Genomic DNA, 22470 nt, shown 5'->3' on the forward strand with positions numbered 1-22470 from the left:
AATGTGATCACTTTTGATGGAGCTCCACTGTTTAGGCGCCTCAGGAGCTCCAAACGCGACATGGCATTCACTAATGAATCCAGCCAATTTTACAGTCAAATGGCGCTCCTTCCCTTCCGAGCCCTGCCGTGCACCCAAACATTTGATTTCCACCACATATGAGGTATCTGTGTACTACAAATTGAATGATGCATTTTTTCCGGTTACCCTTGTTAATAAAGAACTTTGATATCACTTTGATGCCCATTTTGTGCCAGTTTTATACTTTTTTTTGCTGCTTTTAAGTGTATTCACATCACACTCCACACTGTATTGTATTTTATTATTGTGATTTTTTTATGTTTGTTGTTAAACCTGTAAAAAAAAAACCAAAAAAATGAAAACTGAAAAAAAACAACTTCAGCCTCGAATAAGAAACTGGATGAATAAGAAACCAACTTCAGCATTGTGTCTGATGTCGAGCGATACCAGTTTGAAAATAAGGGAAATGCCTGTTATTTCCGCATATATACCCTGCCCCCGCACTGACTGACAGCCGCTGAGCATTGCAACCTGCAGTCAGTCAGTGTCGAGAGCGCGGTATACTGAGCAGTGACTAAAACCGCATCGGTGCCACCCCTATGACTGAAAGCTGGACGCCATCTCAATATATGTCTATGATCACATTTACTTATTTCATAGCTTTTTAGTAACACTTCTTATATTGTGTATATGGCTGTTTTTTACCTGGTCGGGTCCAATAGCAGAGATTTGTATTTTCCTATATTTCACACATTGGATGGGGGCGGGGGGGGGGGGGGGTCAGTTCAGTATTTTTATTTTCATCTTCCTTCCCTTGTACCTGGGGCTGATATAATTACTCAGCGGTGACCATATCCTCTGTATATGGGGGAGGAGGCACTGTCAGCTCTCTCTACCCTGTTTCCTCGAAAATAAGACGTACCCGGAAAATAAGCCCTAGTAGGATTTTTGGGGTCTTTTTTTGAGTATACTTAAAATATAAGCCAAAGAGAAAAAAAGTATTTATCCGGCTCACCTGCTCACATGGAGACCACTGTGCTTTGGACCGTGCACGGAAGGAAAAAAGTCGGCAAACCTTTGCACATAGTGTTCAGAGAGTAGGTTTCCAGCAATCCAATCCAAAGCGATTTTTACTTAAAAATAATAATTCTTTATTTTAAATAAATGTTAAAAAAGTCCATACTAGGGTCGAAAGGAGCAGTGCAGTGGAAACCTCCTCTCTGAGCGTTAAAATATAAGCCGTATTCCAAAAATACACCTTGGTTGTGGTTCCATAATGAATTGTCCAAACATCTAAAAAAGTTAAAGAATACAGCAGGACATTTATCAAAGAAAACAGACACCCCCAAAAAAAGCAAATATCCCCCCCAAAAAATAATTGCACTCACCAGACCCCAAACAATTACAATTCGCAACTACCGTTGCTGCATAGCCTCTCACACAGAGATCTGTGTCACTGTCAGGTCCCTCACCATTCCCGCTGCATTGCACCGCAGAGCTGTGTATACAGTGACAGAGAAGGCAGAGGCAGTAATAAACCGTCTGTGCCTTATCTAGAGATGGATGGATTTCCTCTCCGTTGATACATGATGGTGTGTAGCTGCGCGGGTCTTTTATTTTTCCACCCACATTGCCGTATAAAGGATAGTTGTTTTTGTTTTTTTGTTTTTTTTTAAATGACTCATAGGTTTTAATTTTACCATAAAATCTACATGAAATTAAGTAAAAATTCCAAGTGCGGTGAAATGGTGAAAAGATATAATTCCATCATTGTTTTTACTCCGTTTACGATGTGCTGGAAGTGAGCGGTCAGCGTGATTCTCCAGGTCAGTGTGATTACGGCAATATCAGACATTTAGTATCTCAGTGGTGACTAGAGATGAGTGGACCCGTGGACGTTCGGCTTCTGCTGGTCCAGCTGAACATTTGCAAAGATCAGTTCTGGACTTTGACTTGACCTGAACTTTATTTGAAGTCACTGATTGGCAGTTCGGGTCTCCGCCCACATGCAGCCATAAACAGATCACTTCCGGGGGAGGGCGGGTTTTTTCAGTTTTATTTCTTGGTGCACAATACATCTGATAACACGAGAGCGGTTTCCATACGTGAAGCTCCCGAACTCCAAACCTGAACTTTGCTATCTTGCAAAAGTCTGAGTTTGTACCGAAAACCGAACTCCAAGTTCACTCATCTCTAGTAGTGAATAAAAATCAGACTTTTGTAAAAAAAAAAAAAAAAAAAAAAACCATAAAAGAATCGGCTTGTGTCTCCATTTTCCGACATCGGAGTTGAGTGACGACTTGTTTTTTGCTTGATGAACTGACATTTTCATTTATACCATTTTAGGTGCAACTTCATTTCATGTTGAAATATTTTTTTACTGCCCAAATGATATCGTCCCTTCATTATTATCTCGATTTAGTGTTACATATGGGCTCCTCTCCTTCCCATTCAGGTCCTTATAATATCGGATCCTCTCAGTGGAGATCTTCTATAGAAGAGAATTCTCCTGATTGCCCCGTGAAGGATGGATATGGACAGGGACAAGATGGCGGAGAGGATATTACACCTCACCCTAGAGATCCTCTTCCGGCTTACTGGAGAGGTGAGAGATTCTGATGACGCCACATTACATCATTGTTATCTATGGGAATAACAGATGGACAGAACTGGAGAGGTGAGGACTCTGGAAATGTCTGGAGTGAGATTTATTACTGTGTCTCTCCATAACCAGGATTACACAGTAGTGAAGAAGACCTCTAGTGAGCGCTGTCAGGCCCCTGTGTCTGAGGGATGGGGAAGACCCCTGAGCCCAATCACGGGGCCTCCACCTCACCCCCCGATACATGAGGAGAAGATCCTAGAACTCACCTACAAGATGATTGAGCTGCTGACTGGAGAGGTGACACTGCTGGGAATGCTGGGACATTATACAGTAACGCTATGAAGGGATCGGGGGTGACGGTATCATTGTATTTGTCAGGTTCCTATAAGGTGTCAGGACGTCACCGTCTATTTCTCCATGGAGGAGTGGGAGCATTTAGAAGGACACAAAGATCTGTACAAGGACGTCATGATGGAGGTTCCCCAGCCCCTCACATCACCAGGTAATAGAAAGAACTAAATACACACGGCCTATAATTATCTGTATGTAAGGAATGAATTCAGTCCCTGTATGTGTCTCCTCCAGTTCTATCCAGTAAGAGGACAACACCAGAGAGATGTCCCCGTCCTCTTCTCCCACAGGACTGTAAACAAGAAGATCCCGATGTTCCTCAGGATCATCAGGTAGATGGAGAGAAGGGGCCATGAAATCTCCCTATGATGTGTAGACTGCTGTGAAGGTCTTGTGCTCAGTCTTGTTTTATCCTCTCCGGGGCTGGTGGTGAAGGTTGCCGCTGGGATGGTGTCGCTCATCACAGGCGGAGCGGGGTTACCCCGGGGAGAATGACTGAGGACGGACGGGGGTGGTGATGGTCCCCGTTGGTGCCACAGCGCTGTGCGCCAGAGCCGGAAAAGGAGAGGCAGAGACAGGGGCTGCGGTTCCAGGTCTTTTACTCAAGGGTAGTTCAGGCGGTGCCTCAGAGTACCGTTCACCACCACGATTGACTCCAGCCAATACCTATTCCATGGAAGGTCAGATCTGGTGTATGTCAGTCTATGAGCCCTTCCTCCTTTGTTGCGCTAAGTATCGGATCCCCGTGGCGTGAATCACTTGGGAATCCCGGTGTCAGTAAAGTGTCCCATTCTGTATGCTGATAGCGCGGTTCCGATGTGGGACTGATCCAAGACCTCAGCCCCGGATCCTATATGCTACTTGGCTGCAGACTCGGTGAGACAGGTCCGGTGGCTCTTCTAGCCTTTCCTGCGACCCTTGCACAGTTGGTAGACAACGTGAAGTATATCTACCCTAGGGTTCTGTACCCCGACAGCGCCGATCCTGTGGAAGCAACCGCCTGCTTCTCCCCAGCGACCGTGTTCAAACGCCTTGGCCCACAGAGCTGCCTCGCGGTACATCCGCTCTGCTCCATGTGTAGATCTGTTCCCTCCTTTGTAGTTGTATTGTGTGTTCCAAGCTGTTTCCCCAAGCCGCTGCCACCGGCTGGTTCACTACTCTCACCAGGTCAACCTGCTCTTCCCACTTTGTGCTCCTGACTCCCCCTGGTGGTTGCTTCTCCCTGACCCTGGGTCCCAGCTCCTGTGGATCGGGGAGCCCCTAGTGCGGTGGCGTCCTGTAAATCCAACCGCTGTAGTGTTCCCCTACTTTGACTTGACCCTGGCATGGTCCCCTAATTGGGGTGCAGTACCCTGTGGCGCCTTATGCCTCAGGGGCTCCACAGCAGGATTAGAGCTGATCATAGATGTGACTTCTCCATCTATCTGTGACTTTTGGATCACATTTATCCTGTTCTGAACACTGAACACACTGAATTTACATTAGGGTTTCGACACTAGGTTATCAGACAGAGAGAGGTCACCCCTATCTCATGGGTCACAAAGTCACCACGCAAGACAGCACTAGTTGGATCTGCTTTGCTTTACACTTAGCTGTGCAGACGATCCTTGTGGTGGAGCTGCTAGGGTTAAGCAGACCCTTGTCTTTCTTGGCTTACCATCCTGTGTTGTCTCAGCTGTTCTGATTTCTGCTCTCCCCCTGGTATTATTATTATTATTATTTATTTAGCACCATTAGTTCCATGGTGCTGTACATGAGAAGGGGGTTACATACAAAATACATATACAAGTTACAGTAGACAGACTAGTACAGAGGGAAGAGGGCCCTGCCCTTGCGGGCTTACATTCTATAGGATTATGGGGAGGAGACAGTAGGTGGGGTGTAGATGGGGCGGCAGCCTCGCACGGTGGTGGGGCGGCAGCTCCGCACGGTGGTGGGGCGGCAGCCTCGCACGGTGGTGGGGCGGCAGCCCCGCACGGTGGTGGGGCGGCAGCTCCGCACGGTGGTGGGGCGGCAGCTCCGCACGGTGGTGGGGCGGCAGCTCCGCACGGTGGTGAAGCAGTGAGGTCATTGAAGGTTATAGGCATTTCTGAACAGATGAGTCTTTAGGTTCCGTTTGAAGTTTGTAAGTGTAGTAGATAGTCTGACGTGTTGAGGCAGTGAGTTCCAGAAGACTGGGGATGTTCGGGAGAAGTCTTGGAGGCGGTTGCATGAGGAGCGAATGAGAGAGGAGGAGAGAAGGAGATCTTGGGAGGACCGGAGATTACGTTTTGGAGTGTAGCGAGATATTAGTTCAGAGATATATGGAGGAGACAGTTTGTGGATGGCTTTGTAGGTCAGTGTTAGTAGTTTGAATTGGATACGATGGAAGATTGGGAGCCAGTGAAGGGACATGCAGAGAGGAGAAGCGGGGTGGTAGTGAGGCGAGAGGTGGATCAGTCGGGCAGCAGCATTAAGGATGGACTGGAGAGGGGCGAGCGTGTTAGCAGAGAGACCACATAGGAGGATGTTGCAGTAGTCGAGGCGGGAGATTATGAGAGCATGCACTAGCATTTTTGTAGATTGAGAATTGATGAAGGGACGGATTCTGGAAATATTTTTGAGTTGAAGACGACAGGAGGTGGTGAGGGATTGGATGTAAGGTATGAAGGACAAGGCAGAGTCAAAGGTCACTCCGAGGCACCGAACTTTGGGTGCTGGGGAGAGCGTGATGTTATTTATTGTAATAGATAGATCAGGTAGAGAGTGTAGGTGAGATGGAGGAAAGATGATCAGCTCAGTTTTGGCCACATTGAGCTTTAGGAAGCGAGAGGAGAAGAAGGAAGATATAGCAGATAGGCACTCTGGGATTCTGGACAGCAGAGATATGACATCTGGACCAGAGAGGTAGATCTGAGTGTCATCGGCATATAAGTGGTACTGGAAGCCATGTGACTTTATGAGTTGTCCCAGGCCAAATGTACAGATAGAAAAAAGTAATGGTCCCAGGACAGAGCCTTGAGGGACACCAACAGAGAGAGGACGGGATGAAGAGGTTGTGTGGGAGTGGGAGACACTAAAAGTGCGGTTGGAGAGGTATGAAGAGATCCAAGAGAGGGCGAGGTCTCTGACCCCAAGGGAAGAGAAGATCTGTAGTAGGAGGGAGTGGTCAACAGTGTCAAAAGCTGAGGATAGGTCTAGAAGTAGGAGTATAGAGAAGTGGTTGTTAGCTTTGGCAGTAAGTAAGTCATTTGTGATTTTTGTCAGGGCAGTTTCAGTGGAATGATGTGGACGGAAGCCGGACTGTAGGTTGTCAAAGAGAGAGTTAGAGGAGAGGTGGGAGGAGAGTTCAGCATGGACGTGCTGTTCCAGGAGTTTTGAGGCGAATGGGAGTAGCGATATGGGTATAAGTACTCACCACTTTACCTCAGTAGTTGCCAGTGATAACTTGCTTTTCCATGGTCCTGGCATGAAGGTGTGAGCCATGGAAAGAGAAATTGCTTTGAATTTGATCCTGGAGATTGCTGCTTGGAATGTTTTTTGTGTCTTCCTATTGATCTTCTCCCTTTTTATTCATTTCTTTCCATCCCCCTTTTTTACCACTTGTTGTTTGGGAATGCAGTTTCTTTTTCTGTTGTCTGTCGTTTTCCTTTTGTGTCATTATCACAAAGCAGGACTAGTGTTCCTCCTGCCCTGCTCCCTAGACACAGTTGTGATTAGGGTAAGACAAGGATAGACACGTGATTGCCACACGAGGTGAAAGAACCTGTCTTGGGACATCGGGGATCTCAGGGTTGCTCAGAGTAAGTGACAGGGTTTATCCTTCCTGTTCTTCCCTAGAGGCAGTGATTCCCACCCCATCTTTCTCATGATACACCTCTCAGCCTCTTGGTGAAACACAACAACCAGGAACTGCCCTGTATTGGTAACTGATGCCTACTGTCAGCAAAGTCCAACCTCAGAGGCTCTGGTGATGACTGGGTAGGCACTTAATCATGCCCCTCCGGATAAGCCTGGTTCAGGGCGCAGTGAGGCTACACCCTTCTCCTAAACCTATTAGCATGACAGGTTTACATGTAATTCTTCAAATGACATGATTCAGATGAAACCCCCAAAAGATCCATTCACTGTAATAAGGCTACAGAGTTAGTCTGGACTCCTCATGGCAGCGCGGCAATCATCCCTATCTAGTGACCGGTTATCTCCAGTAATTGTATTATTACAACGGATTCTTTATGATGTTACATCGTCATCTTCTCCCCATTCAGGTCCCTACAATATCGGATCCTCTCAGTGGAGATCTTCTATATAAGAGAATTCTCCTGATTGACCCATCAAGGATGGATATGGACAGGGACAAGATGGCGGATAGGATATTACACCTCACCCTAGAGATCCTCTTCCGGCTTACTGGAGAGGTGAGAGATTCTGATGACGTCACATTACATCATTCTTATCTATGGGAATAACAGATGGACAGAACTGGAGAGGTGAGGGCTCTGGAAATGTCTGGAGTGAAATTTATTACTGTGTCTCTCCATAACCAGGATTACACAGTAGTGAAGAAGACCTCTAGTGAGCGCTGTCAGGCCCCTGTGTCTGAGGGATGGGGAAGACCCCTGAGCCCAATCACGGGGCCTCCACCTCACCCCCCAATACATGAGGACATCAATGACCAGAAGATCCTAGAACTCACCTACAAGATGATTGAGCTGCTGACTGGAGAGGTGACACTGCTGGGAATGCTGGGACATTATACAGTAACGCTGTGAAGGGATCGGGGGGTGACTGTATCATTGTATGTGTCAGGTTCCTATAAGGTGTCAGGATGTCACCGTCTATTTCTCCATGGAGGAGTGGGAGTATTTAGTAGGACACAAAGATCTGTACACGGACGTCATGATGGAGGTTCCCCAGCCCCTCACATCACCAGGTAATAGACAGGACTAAATACACACGGCCTATAATTATCTGTATGTAAGGAATGAATTCAGTCCCTGTATGTGTCTCCTCCAGGTCTATCCAGTAAGAGGACAACACCAGAGAGATGTCCCCGTCCTCTTCTCCCACAGGACTGTAAACAAGAAGATCCCGATGTTCCTCAGGATGTGTTTCCTCCAGTTCTATCCAGTAAGAGATATCTACTCATGTACTTTCTGTACTAATTTTATGTTTACATTTTTAGGCTTTCTGTTCTGGTTTATTTCAGCTGTATTTTCTTTGCTTCTGCTTCTTCTGCTGTTTGTTTCTAGTGTCTTCACTATATTGTTATGATGGCAACTTAACCCCTTTAGCCCCCGGGACTCTTTCCGTTTTTCCGTTGTTTTTTTTGTACTCCTTTCTTCCGAGAGCCGTAACTTTTTTTTTTTTTCCGTCAATCTTGCCATATGAGGGCTTGTTTTTTGCGGTATGAGTTGTACTTTTAAATGAAACCATAAGGTTTACCATATAGTATACTGGAAAACTGCAAACAAAATTGTGATCGCCCAATAGTTTTTGGGATATTTTATTCACTATATGGTAAAACTGATGTGTTGTTGTGATGCCTGAGGTCGGTGCGAGTTTGTAGACACCAAACATGTATAGGTTTACTTGTATCTAATGAGGGGTTAAAAAAAATTCACAAGTTTGTCCAATAAAAGTGGCGTACGTTTTGCGCCATTTTCCGAAACCCGTAGTGTTCTCATTTTTCGGGACCTATGGCTCAGTGACGGCCTTTTTTGTGTCCCAAGCTGACGTTTTTAACTGTACCATTTTTGCGCAGATGCTACGTTTTGATCGCCTGATATTGCATTTTGCGTAAAACTTGCGGCGACAAATAACGTAATTTTGGCATTTGGAATTTATTTGCTGCTACACCATTTACCAATCAGATTAATTGATTTTATATTTTGATAGATCGGGCATTTCTGAACACGGCGATACCAAATATGAGTATATTTTTTATTTTTTTAACCCTTTAATTTTCAATGGGGTGAAAGGGGGGGTGATTTGAACTTTTAGGTTTTTTTAAACTTTTTTTTTTTACTTTTTTATTTTACTAGTCCTAGGGGGCTATATGGATCAACAATGCGATCGCTCTGCCCTATCTGTAGATCTCAGCTACAGAGCTGAGAACTGCAGATATGCGGATTTACTCTCCGTGCTGGCACTATGCTGGCACTGAGAGGAAGTGACTCATGTTAGCTACAGGCGTCATCACATAACCCTGTGCTACCATGGCAACCACCGAAAGTCACGTGATCACGCACGTGACTTCCGGTGGGGGCGGTGGTAAGTGAAAGTAATGGTTGCACGCATAGACATCTCGCTGCCAGACTTTGACAGCGAGATGTAAGGGGTTAAATGTCGCGGGTGGACTGCAATTCCACTCGTAACATGCAGGCACACATGTCAGCTGTTGAAAACAGCTGATATGTGTGGGGATCGCCGCGACCTGCCCACGGCAGGGGGCGGGGATTAACCTCACACGATCCATGACGGATATATCTGTCATGGGTCGTGAAGGGGTTAAATACCTGCAGAGGGTTCATGAATACCCTGTTTCCCTGAAAATACGACCTACACCGAAAAAAAGCCCTAACATAATTTTATGGGATTTTTGGAGAATGCTTGAAATATAAGTGTGACGTCCTAACAAAACCAGGTAGTCACAGAAAGAGTTAAACCAGTCACAGAAAGAGTTAAACCTCCTTGGTACCACCTGATCCCACACTGGTACAGTGAAGCAGCCGCACCTCCCCCAGTGTAACAAAAGGAGCAGGAAGGGAGGAGTTGAGTCAGTCGGTGGAAGGAGAGCAGACAGTGTCTGCAGCTCTTGTGCTGCTGGGGAAGTGGAGCAAAGAAAAAGCAGAGTCTTGGAGATGAAGTGAAGAGTAGGCTCAGGGGCTCCCGTAGTGGAACGGGGCAGGGTAGTGGCCCGCCGGTAGTGTGCCCAGGACCCTGGACTTGTGCAAAGAGAGGACTTCCCCCATCCAAAACAGAGAAGGTGACTCATAGCTGGAGTGCAGGAGAGAGAGAGGGCCCTGCTTCTTGTACCGGGTGTGGGATCCGAACACCCCCGTACCAAAGGCCTACGGATACCGGCAATTTCTGTGCTTCCTGACCCTACACATGAAAGCAGCCTCATCCAACACCAGGACAACCGAACTGTGAGTTTCCTGCTCCTTGCAATCTCTGCCACCACCACAACTCCCACTGGGCCCCGGGGCATCCATCCCTACCCACGGAGGGTTAACAACATCCAGCTGCCAGCACAACGCCCCCGGGAATCCCCTCAACGGCAGCGGTGGTACCCCATTTACCATATACCGTGGGTGGCGTCACGTACAAACTTTCCAAAATCCCATACACCATAACCCCCTTTTCAATTGAAGTGACCATGAGACCTCCGGGTCCGTAGACCCTCGAGCCACCCACAGAAGGTCCGGACCCGAGCAGCGTCGGCTGCTGAGAGCGGGGTGGTACATAAGCACCAGGGCTGTGCAGTCGGTAAGCCAAACCTTCGACTCCGACTCCACAATTTCTCTTGCACCGACTCCGACTCCGACTCATACATATATTGCTTATAGTTAGGTGAAAAATTTATTGTAGTACATGAATATGTGTATGTGAACATCAGACATTTAATCATTTTTATGATACAATAATCAATATATTTGGATAGAACTTAAAATATATTTATTGGATACAACTTTAGAACACAAAAAACTGTAATAAATTGTAAATATGTAATACACTATGTAATATACAGTAGATTACACATATCTTGTGTGTGTATTTATCTTGTGTGTGTATATGTGTGTGTGTATATATATATATATATATATATATATATATATATATATATATATATATTGTATTACATATTTACAATTTATTACTTTTTTGTGTTCTAGAGTTGTATTCTAATAAGTGTATTTTATGTTCTATCCAAACATATTGATTATTGTATCATAAAAATAATTAAATGTCTGATGTTCACATTGTACTACAATACATTTTTCACTTAAATATAAGCATTATACTAAATGTTATTATTTAGTAAAATATTCAGCACATTCTGCATTGCACTACTGTCCCCAATTTATTATATATTTTAGGAGTCGGAGTCGGTGCATTTTATACCGACTCCGACTCCACCAAAATGAGCTCCGACCACGACTCCGACTCCGGCTCCACAGCCCTGATAAGCACTACTCCAAAAATAAGCGGTAGTTACAGTCAGAAGTTGGGAGGAGTCAAACTGTGCAATTTCTCAGGAACCCCACTCTCTTATGGAGCCCATCAGTTGTATTCTAAGGTTGATTGTTTAAGGACCTTTGATGACTTCAAAGTCATGTGACATGATGTAACCAAAGGTCTTTTAATTGCAGGAGTCTAAACTGAACAGGACACGGGCTGGCATGCAGGACTGGTATTAGGGGAAAGGGAGAGCAAACTGGACAATTTCACAGGGCCCCCATTCTCATAGGGGCAAGGTGTTTATATGCCAATTATAGGACTGCTTAAGGACCTTTTTGACATCACGCCATGTGGCCAAAGGCTGGTGTGTGTGTGTGTGTGTGTGTGTGTTCACGCCAATTTTAACCAGCTTTGCCAAAATGGGCAGAGCTTGGCAGAAGAAGGGTGTGATGCCACCACTTCTCTAATTCATAACAAAGTGCGTGTGTCAGTGTCCATTGCCGGTCTTGATGAACTGGAGCCCTAATGTTTATCTGCACAGACCGCAAGACCCTGCAACTTGCTTTGGATACAAAGCCTAAGGATAGGCCATCAACGTTATAGTCCCGGACAATCCCGTTAAATATCCGGCATCAGTCTGTAACTATTTTATGTTCGTCTTGAAAAAAAATGTATTTGAAATTGTCTATGTTGTGGATCAATGTTACAAGGAGATTTTTGCAGGTTTTGCCAACTGTCATGGCGGCGTCAGGATCTCTGGAAATTATAGATTTTGGTACTCTGCATGTTCACCTCTCTGATGCCTGTGAGCAGCGCAGGGAGACGCAGGCTTCGAACCCCAGGCTTGGGCAGGCTAACAAGAGTTATTCTCTGCTGGGCTGCTTGTTATGTCTGTGATCACATGCTGTAGAGGAGAAAGTATCTATCGCTCCCCTTCTGTATATGCTGGCTGGACTATTTCATTAATGGCTCATAGACTCGATTGAACTTTGTCACTGTGCGAGTGTCGCATCGCATCAATCTCCAGACAGCAGCGGGTCGGCTCCTTGTATTGCCATGCAGCTGAAGCGCTCCTGTCCTGAGATCAGTCCATGCGGGGTGATGCCCATGCAAGATGCAAGTGCAATCATCCCCTCACTGTCACACTGCTTCTTGCTCTGTACAGAACGATGTAGCAGAGCTGACAATGCTCTCTACTTCTCACTGTGTATAGACTGTGTCTGTACAGAGTGATGAAGCTCACAATGCTCTATCTGTGGATTACGTAGGATTAAGGATTTTTTTATTATAAAGATGGATTCTCTAAATGTTTTGTTTTTTTGTTATATTTCTAATAAACTTTTTTCTCTCTGGTATTAATCCCTTTATTACCCAGCATGCCACCACCACTAGGGCCACTGGATGAGCCGGGTAAAGCGCCTGGAAAAGGCGCTAAGGAACAATGCGCCATTTCCAGGGGCGGCTGCGGGCGGCCGAGAATCCCAGCCCCCAGCTGATTGGCTGTCATTGACTGGCAATCAAAATATAGCGGGAGCCCATGCATTTTTTTTTTAAATAATTAAAAAAAAGAAAAAATAATGGGCTTCCAATCAGGTAAAGCCAGGCAGATGGGGTGGAGGTGGCAGCCCGTAGCCGCCCGCTTCGTCTGTGCGTAATATCAAAAATCAAAAATACCGCAGAGCGCTACTGCATTTTTTAAAATCATTTATTTTTATACAACTATATATTGTGTACATTTTATTTATAAAAAAAATAAAAATATATATACACACAGCTCTGGCAAAAGTTAAGAGTAAACTGCAAAATTTTTAGTTTTTCTGATTTTTCTCTTTTATAGGTACCGTATTTTTCACTTTATAAGACGCACCCCAAATTTAGAGATAAAAAAGGTAAAAAAAAAATAAAAATGGGGTGCGTCTTATACTCCGGTGTTGTCTTACAGGAGAGGGGCAGCAGCAATGGTGGAGTGGGCTCACAGGAGGCAGAGGTTGTGCTGGCAGGCGTGGCGGGTCAGTGGTGGCAGACGCGGCGGGTCAGTGGTAGCAGGCACGGTGGCAGCAGGTGCGGCGGGTCAGTGGCGGCAGCAGACGCGGCGGGTGAGTGGTGCAGTAGGCCGGTGCGTTGAGTGTCCCAGTGTATCCGCGGTCCCAGTTCAAATGATGGTGCCTGGAGCAGCGCATGCACAGATGGATGGAGCTCTCATCCAAGGGCTTAATCTGCGCACGTGCCAACTCCAGGAGCGGCGCGTGCGCAGATGGAATCTCCATTTAAGACCTCCATCTACGCACACGCTGACTCCTGCCGCCATCATTTGAAACTGGGACCTCGAACACACTGGGAAACCTGCCGCATAGCCGCCCGCACAGAGTGGCAGCCAGCAGGCCACCCACACAGAGAAGCAGTCGGCACCGACAGGCACCCAGCTGCCACCTGCACACAGGCACCTAACGGCCGCCCGCCCGCACACAGGCACCCGGCTGCTGCCTGCACACAGGCACCCGGCCGCCTGAACGCACCTGATCGCCGCACAGACAGGCCTCCGGGGTAGTTATATTCGGATTTTAAGACGCAACCCTCATTTTTTTCACAAATTTTTGGGAGGAAAAGTGCGTCTAAGGCTATGTGCCCACGGGGACAGTGTCCTGTGGTTATATCCACAGGACATTCCGCAGGAGCTCCCAGAAATCCGCAGCACAACTTTGTCTGTTTACATGCTGCGGATGCACAGCGGAATGTCCTGCGGATATGTTGCGGGCATTCTGCATTGAGGATACAGTACGATGGCTTCGGCACTACATCCTCAATGCAGAACAAGTGCTGCAGTGATCGGGAGTTCATACTTACCTCCATCACGCAGCACTTCTCTCGGGCCGTGTCTGCACTGTGCAGGAGAAGGTGGGCGGGCCTGAACTAGCTCCGGCTATCACATGACCGGAGCTTGTGCAGGCCCCGCCCACCTCTTACTTCCTGTTCCTGGCTCCACCGCGCTCCTTTGCACTGGACGGAGAAAGTTACTCCTTGTCTTCTATCAAGGCAGGTAAGTATGGTACCCTGCGGAGAAATCCGCAGGAATAATTGATATGCTGCAGAATTTTCCGCATGCGGAAAAAAACGCAGCATGGGCATAGCAGTCCCCAAATGCCATAGAAATGGCTGGGGACTCGCTGTACTGCGGATGTTTGAAAAATCTGCGGAATTTCCGCGAAAAATTCGCGGCAAATTCCGCAAATTTTCTGCAGCGTGAGCACATAGCCTTATAATCCGAAAAATACGGTATATTTTTGAGTAAAATGTAAATTGTTGTAAAATAAATACAACATTTTTTGGTTGGAAATTCGGAGACGTTGTCAGTCGTTCATAGAATAAAAGAACAATCTACATTTTACTTAAAAATATAAAGAAAAAAATAAGAAAAAATGACGTCATCGTTGTGCGCGCCGCTAGTCACAAGTCAGCTGCCCGGCACAGACAGGAGACCGCGGTGCCGCAGGGGAACGGTGAGTAATGTGTACTGATACACTGCTTCCTGCACTGATGATGATGTTCGGGGGGCAGTGAATACAGCCGCACATGATCACTCCAGGCTGCAGTTGCCAGGGGTGATCATGCAGGCCGGCTGTTTATCCCCACCTATCACCCCGCCCACCTGTCAGCGCCGACTTCATCGCTGAGAGATGGGCGGGAGGATGGGCGCGCATATTAAATGAGCGGGCCCACTTGGTCACGGCAGGCTGCTACAGCCTGCTCGTGCCCCCGATGACCCGCTCCACCGCAGCACCCACATTCCCCGCAGCCACAGTCAGACCATAAGACGCACCCCCAACTTTCCCCCAACATTTGGGGGGGAAAAAGTGCATCTTATGGTCCGAAAAATACGGTGTATATATATATATATATATATATATATATATATATATATATATATATATATATATATATATATATATATTTTATATACATACATATACACACATACGTTTTTATATATATATATATATATATATATATATATATAAAATAAATATTACACACAATATATAGTTGTATAAAAATAAGTAATTGAAAAAAATGACATACATAAAGTACATAAAGCACATGGCTACGGGCTGCCACCCCCGTCTGCCTGGCTTTACCTTGGCTGGCAATCAAAATACAGGGAAGCCCTTTTTTTAAAAAAAACAACCTTTTTTTGCCAGAAAAAAATTACGTGGGTTTCGCCATATGTTTGTATGCTACTCAGGTACAGCAGACAGGTACGGTCTGCCCCCAACCTTTAGCTGCCTATTTGTACCTGGCTGGGAACCAAAAATATAGGAAAGTCATTTTTTTAATTATTTCATGAATTTCATGAAATTATAAAAAACAATTGATGTGTGCTTCTCCCAATTTTTGTGTCTAGCCGGGCACAACTAGGCAGCTGGGGATTGGAATCTTCAGCGCAGGGTGGCCCAAGCTTTCGCCCCCCCCCCTGCTGCAAATTGCAGTCCGCAGCCACCCCAGAAAATAGTGCTTTCATAGAGGCGCAAGATGGCGCTGTATGAACTCTTCAAGTGGCCCTGATGGCAGGTTACAGGCTGGGTAATAAGGAGTTAATACCGGCTTTGTTTTACCAGCTGGTGTTAAGCCCAAGTTTCTTAATGTCAGGCAAGTTTAACCCGGCCATTAAGAATCTCTAATAAAGGGTTAAAAAAAAAGACACCACACAGAGAAAAAATTATTTTATTAGAAATAAATACACAGACACACTTAGGGACTCCATCTTTATTACTCCCTCTCACCCCTCCACGATCCTCGTCTTCTGTCACTGATCTAGCTCTGCTATATCAGAATGCACGGGGGGGAGGAAGAACGCTGCTGCTGCTCTCGCACTGTCTAATCACTCAATGAGTGATCAGAGGCTGCGGGTTGGTAAGCGGTGATGGCACCGCTGCCACCATTGCCATAGTAACCTAACTAACGGGTTACTATACTATAGTAACGGTAATCTCTGATCATCTTATTCCCAGTGCCGTTATTCATCACCGGCTGTGGCAGCCAATCCCTGCATGTGGGCTGACTGTGTAAAGAACACCAAGATGCAAAGAGGGGGAGCTGAGCATGTACTCGAGCATCTCGTCGGTACACAGCAGTCGCCAAGTTTACAGAGTACTGAAATGCTCGGGCAAGCACCGTGTACCGGCGAGCATGCTGACACTACAGGACCTTTGCACGATGTCATAATCATGTGACCCAGTCTGTAGCCAATGAGATAATACAACATTCCCACGTGACTGATCACATGGCTTTGATGTCACGAAAGGTCCTTTGGTTACCGGGAGAACACCACGATGATCATACTCAGAAGCAGAAGCAGCGGGAGACAGAGTGCAGGCCGCGTGCGGGACCTGTAAATAATGTTTATTATTAACTGTATTCTTTATTTTAAAGCCCCCCGCCCCATCCCATAACTGTAAAGTCCAAGATCGGTGATTGGACGCAAGATCGTGTTATCTCGATCCCAATCTACAAAATGATCCGACGAGTCTCCCCGATCCCGACCATCGGGGGGATCGCCCATCACATCACTATTCTTAAGGCCCCGTTACACGCAACGACATCGCTAATGAGATATCGCTGGGGTCACGGAATTCGTGACGCACATCCAGCATCATTAGCGCCGTCGTTGCGTGTGAAACGAGCGACCGCTAACGATCCCAGGTTCCGCAAATATCGTTGATTTTTGACACGTCGTTTCTTTCCTCAATATTGTTGCACTTTTGGGATGCAGGTTGTTTGTCATTTCTGAGGCAGCACACATCTCTACATGTGACACCCCGGGAACGACGAACATCAGCGTTCCTGCATCCTCCGGCAACGAGGTGGGAGTGACGTTTATACGGCTGCTCTCTGCCCCTCCGCTTCTATTGATGGCCTGCTGTGTGACGTCGCTGTGACGCCACATGAACCTCCCCCTTAGAAAAGAGGTTGTTCGCCGGCCACAGTGACGTCCTTAGTACGCTATGTGCGTGTGATGGGCACTACCGATATTGTCAGCCATGGGTAGTGATTTGCCCGTGACACACGCACGACGGGGGCGGGTGCGATCGCTAGCGATGTCGCTGCGTGTAAAGCAGCCTTTAGATGTCGAAATTGGACAACAGATTCAGAATACATTTTTTTCTAATTTAATTTCTGATGTTATGGTTCAAAAAAATGTACTTTAAAGATATCATTAAAAAATAATAACATTGTGTTTATTTTTAGCAGATGACTGTATTGAGAGTTCAGATGGAAATCTATTATCTTCAGAGTTTAAAACAGATGATCAAAGTATCACACATGATACATATGAAGAGCATGCTGTTGTCCCAAATATACCTCCAGTCCTTCCTCAGAAAGCTTCATCATCAGATCTTTTCAAACAAGTCCAAAATTCCGATTTATCACAGAATTGTAAGCAAAACAATAGTTACAGAAGGGACGTGGAACATGAAACGGCTCCTATAAGGGTGAAAACATTTTCATGTTCAATATGTGAGAAATGTTTTACCAGAAGATCACATCTTAATATCCATCAAAAAACTCACACAGGGAAGAAGCCATTTTCATGCCTAGAATGTGGAAAATGTTTTACTCAGAAAATAACCCTTGCTAACCATCAAAAGTATCACACAGGGGAGAAGCCATTTTCATGTTCAGAATGTGGGAAATGTTTTATTCAGAAATCACATCTTGTTATGCATAAGAAAAATCACACTGGGGCAAAGCCATTTTTATGCTTGCAATGTGGTAAATATTTTACTAGGAAATCAAGTCTTATTGACCATGGAAAACGTCACACAGGGGAGAAGCCATTTTCATGTTCAGAATGTGGGAAATGTTTTTTTCGGAAATCACATCTTGTTCAGCATCAAAGATCTCACACCGTGGAGAAGCGATTTTCATGTTCAGAATGTGGGAAATGTTTTATTCGGAAATCACTTCTTGTTCAGCATCAAAGATCTCACACAGGGGAGAAGCCATTTTCATGTTCAGAATGTGGGAAATGTTTTATTCTGAATTCAATTCTTGTTCAGCATCAAAGATCTCACACCGGGGAGAAGCCATTTTCATGTTCAGAATGTAGGAAATGTTTTATTCAGAAATCACACCTTGTTAGGCATCAAAGATCTCATACAGGGGAGAAGCCATTTTCATGTTCAGAATGTGGGAAATGTTTTAATTGGAAATGTGAACTTGTTGTGCATCAAAGATGTCACACAGGGGAGAAGCCATTTTTATGTTCAGATTGTGGGAAATGTTTTGTTCGGAATTCAATTCTTGTTCAGCATCAAAGATGTCACACAGGGGAGAAGCCATTTTCATGTTCAGACTGTGGGAAATGTTTTGTTCGGAATTCAATTCTTGTTCAGCATCAAAGATCTCACACCGGGGAGAAGCCATTTTCATGTTCAGAATGTGGGAAATGTTTTATTCAGAAATCACAACTTGTTAGGCATCAAAGATGTCACACAGGGTAGAAGCTATTTTCATGTTCAGAGTGTAGGAAATGTTTTATGCGGAAATCAGAACTTGTTGTGCATCAAAGATCTCATACAGGGGAGAAGCTGTTTTCATGCCCAGAATGTGGTAAATGTTTTACTAGGAAATCAGGTCTTGTTTACCATAAAAAAAAAATCACACAAAATAAACCATTTTTATGTTCTGAATGTGGCAAATGTAATTCTCAGAAATCACATCTTGTTAAACATGTGAAGCAGCCGCACAGGTAAGGAACCTTTTTCATGTTGTGAATAACTGAAATGTTTAACTGGTAAATCAAGTCTTGCCCACATCACAAAACCAACAGAGCAGAGCAGCCATTTTTGCTTTTAAGAATTTGCCAAATGTTTTTTATCATTAATCAGGTTCTGTTGTCAGATGAATAACACGGGAGAAGCCATCATGATGTACCATAATTCAAAGGGTTTTAGTTCCTTAAGTAAGAATTTGTGAGGAAAAGAACCATTTTCTTCTTTTTTTTTTTTTATAAAAAGGGCTATAGTTCCTTAAGTAAGAATTTGTGAGGAAAATAACCATTTTCTTCTTTTTTTTTTTATAAAAATGATTGTATTTTTTGAGCCATAAGATACACATAGGTTTTGAAGGAGGAATATAGGGAAAAAATGAACACAAATTATGGGGTCATGAAGCACTGTTATGGGTAGAATCTGCTGCTAACACTGTTACGGGGATAAAATCCCCCAATTCTGTACTAATGTCCTCCATACTGGGCCCCTTCCAGGTATATGTGTCTCCCATACTTGTATATAGGTCTTTCATCCTGGTATATATGTTGCCCATCTTTATCCCATCCTGGTATATATGATCCCCATCCTGGTATATATGGATCTTGTCTTAGTATAAATGTCCCTGTAACAGGGTAAAAATGTACATAAGATAAACTTGTATGTTTGATAATGAAGTATTGTATATTTATGTTATAACTTAAACGGCCACTAGTTGTCACTAGAGGGCAGGCACACTGCTAGACAGTAAGGGGTTACATTAGGTTTCCCTGGTAATGTAAACAGAGACAGTTAAAATTTCAGTGTAGATCTGGAGACTGCACAAGCAAGAAGAGCGTGACAGGAAGAAGGCTGCGAGAGAGGGAGAAGGTTGTTGAACTCCTGTGTTCTGGACAAATAGGATTGCCTGTTTTTTTTCATTGGACTCCTACTGCCCCTGACGAGGGGAATTCATCTGAGCAAACCTTTCTCCAGAAAGTGCTTGGATAAGGTCATCTAACAGTGAATAAGAAGCAGTCTGAGGGAGACCGACACCATCTTGGGTGGAAGACTTTTGTGAGTAGCAACTGACCTGAGACCAATCGGGGTACTAATAGTCAGTTAGGGACAGAAAGATAGGAAGAGGACGCATTGAAGGAAGACTATTCTTTGAAAGACTGTTCGCTGACAAGGATCTTTGCTTGCATGCTTATCCGGAGGCATTTGCTCTGACCCGAAATTTATCAGAAGTTAAGCTGTGTTGTGCTGATAATAACAGACTATTCTGCCTTTGCTTCATCACACTGTCTGGGGGCAGTGAGGTACAGAGTATTGCATAGAGGTACATGTACATAAATTCACTTGTTTCTTACTGTATATGGGAAGTTGACCGGGTACCCTGATTGAATTGTAAACATAAGGGGAGGTAGTTGTAAGATTATATCCTTGGAGGGATCACATGCTGTTATCTGTAGTAGTGCACTCGGGTAAGCCCCATTAATAGATAGGGGAGGGTGCGGTATAGCAGGGGGAAGAAAAATATAGTCTAGTTCATCTCTACAGACCAACACTTGAAGTCCACCAAGTTGCATAAATTGTTATTGTTTATTCTGGGCTATTGTGGCCCATAAGTTGTAAGAGAACTGGTTTTGTAAATATTTTTTAGACTTATAAAGAAAACTGTTATTCACCATCTTTGTGTCCCTGGGTTTTCTATAGTGCCATCGTACCTTAATAGTCATAGCGACCGGCATCCGGCGTATTTGGCGTAGTCGGCAGGATACAGTGCTTGCTATGATTAACCCTGAGGAAGTGGGAGACGCAGCAACACCCCTGTTGTACTTCACCCCCTTCCCCTTGGTGACCAGCAGTGAGCGGCTAATAGGATGCTTTGGAACGGGCTCACTGCTAAATGACCTGGCTAAGTTCAAAGGGTATAACTTACTGTTCAGTGATTGGGTGGGCCAGCTGAAGAACGCCATTACCTTGCACACGGTACACCCCAAACTGCAGCCCGAGATCGCACTGAATGCTCTGGAGTGAGATGCCTGCAAGGTTGTTCTGCTGAAACCAGAAAGCCAGGGGAAGACAGTAGATGAAATAATTCAGATCTTGGAAAAAGCTTTTGACCATGTGGCAGCGGCCGAACAACTGCGAGTACAGTTTTTCGCTCAGATCCAGAGGAGCAGAGAGAGTCTGATTCAGTATGGCATTGCATTGGAAGAATTACATCAGGAGATTAAGAACAAGTCGAATGTAACGGTGGGCGCTGAGGCCGAGGTTGATCGCATTTTACATGATCAGTTCATTGAGGGGATCTAAAATGAAATGTTAAGGAGCGAACTACTGTTGAACACAAGGAGTACCCCTGGTGATACCTACGCTGAAATACAGCAAGAGGCAGTGGCGTGGACCCTGGAGGTGAAGTCTGCTCCGAAATGGAGTCACATGCAAACAGTTGACACAAGGGAATTGAGTCAAGACTCTAAGTAAAGCTAGCAGCCTTGCAGAAGACTGTGGAGGGTATGGCGGAACAGATGCAACAAATGCAGGCTCAGGGGACGCCACCAACATACCCAGCACCGATATGCCCCTATACTCCCATGCCTGGACAAATGCCGCCTCCTATGGTGGAAATGCAGTCACTGCATTATACACCATGAGGAACAGCGGCCGGCCCCAGAACAGAGGTAGCAAGAAGCGGGATGAGAGGGCCTATCCAGTGTTGGAGATGAGGAGGGATTGGACATCTGCAACGAGATTGCCGGAGGGGCAGAACAGAAGAAACTGCGACAGCAGTAAAAGGGAAGCCCTCTTTGTAGCTAGGCATACGGTGAGGCAGAACTGAGAATCAATGCCCGAACTCTGCTCAGAAGATCTGATTGTGGAGAGTATAGTTTGCTTGGAAGACGTTTGCGTGTCTGGTAGACACTGGATCAGAGGTGACGACTATGCTGGTGGAATATTTCCAGACGTACTTCAAGGAAGCTGCTAAACCAGAATCAAGGCATTTATTAAGACTGAAAGCGGATAACAATTAAGAGATTCCAGTAGCGGGCATCGCATAGATGAAGGTGCAGCTGTGCGGACAGAAGCTGGAAACCAAGGGAGTGATACTAGTGAAAACGCAGGCAAGGCCAAATCTCCCGGTGGTCCTAGGGATGAACATCCTGAGGAAACTGGATTCTCTTCTGTTCGAGCGTGATGGCCCAGGATACAGGAAAAGAGCAATAACTCATAAGGTCACGCAGAGGGCCCTACAGCAGATGGTCCATTTGTGTGGCATACAGCAGAGTTCAGTGGGAGGAAGAGCAGTGGGAGCGGTGTACATCTCACGTGGCCCCGCTGTCAATATCTCTCCGGATCAAGAGAAGCTGGTGTTGATGCCGGTGGGGACCCATAGGAAGCTGAATGGTTTGGAAGTAATTCTGGAGCCAGTGAGACAGTCTGAAAGCATGGGAGGCTTCATGATCGCCAGGACGCTGGCCACTGTACAAAATGGGAGGGTGCCGGGGAGGTGCCTGAACTTGCAGAGCCATGAGGCGACTTTGGTGGCGGGCTCAAAACTGGCTGATGTGTATGTGT

At 45.5% G+C, this 22470-nt stretch overlaps 1 protein-coding gene across 1 annotated transcript; it reads left to right on the forward strand.

The window, feature by feature from the left end:
- The first annotated feature begins 7301 nt into the window (after positions 1 to 7301).
- On the forward strand, positions 7302 to 20528 carry LOC142259215 (uncharacterized). Its single transcript, XM_075331705.1, has 5 exons — positions 7302 to 7374; positions 7504 to 7683; positions 7766 to 7889; positions 7973 to 8086; positions 17384 to 20528. Exons 1-5 carry the CDS (start codon positions 7303 to 7305, stop codon positions 18637 to 18639), a joined length of 1746 nt encoding a protein of 581 aa, XP_075187820.1. The 5' UTR covers position 7302; the 3' UTR covers positions 18640 to 20528.
- Positions 20529 to 22470: the final 1942 nt, after the last annotated feature.

This window comes from Anomaloglossus baeobatrachus (assembly GCF_048569485.1).
Source record: "Anomaloglossus baeobatrachus isolate aAnoBae1 chromosome 5 unlocalized genomic scaffold, aAnoBae1.hap1 SUPER_5_unloc_4, whole genome shotgun sequence".
Classification (NCBI taxonomy): Eukaryota; Metazoa; Chordata; class Amphibia; order Anura; family Aromobatidae; genus Anomaloglossus; species Anomaloglossus baeobatrachus.

Coding starts and splice junctions, on each gene's coding strand:
- LOC142259215 (XM_075331705.1), top strand. CDS start 7,303: ATGGACAGGGACAAGATGGCGGATAGGATATTACACCTCACCCTAGAG. Junction 7,684..7,765: donor TTGAGCTGCTGACTGGAGAG/GTGACACTGCTG, acceptor TGTATGTGTCAG/GTTCCTATAAGGTGTCAGGA. Junction 8,087..17,383: donor GTTTCCTCCAGTTCTATCCA/GTAAGAGATATC, acceptor GTTTATTTTTAG/CAGATGACTGTATTGAGAGT.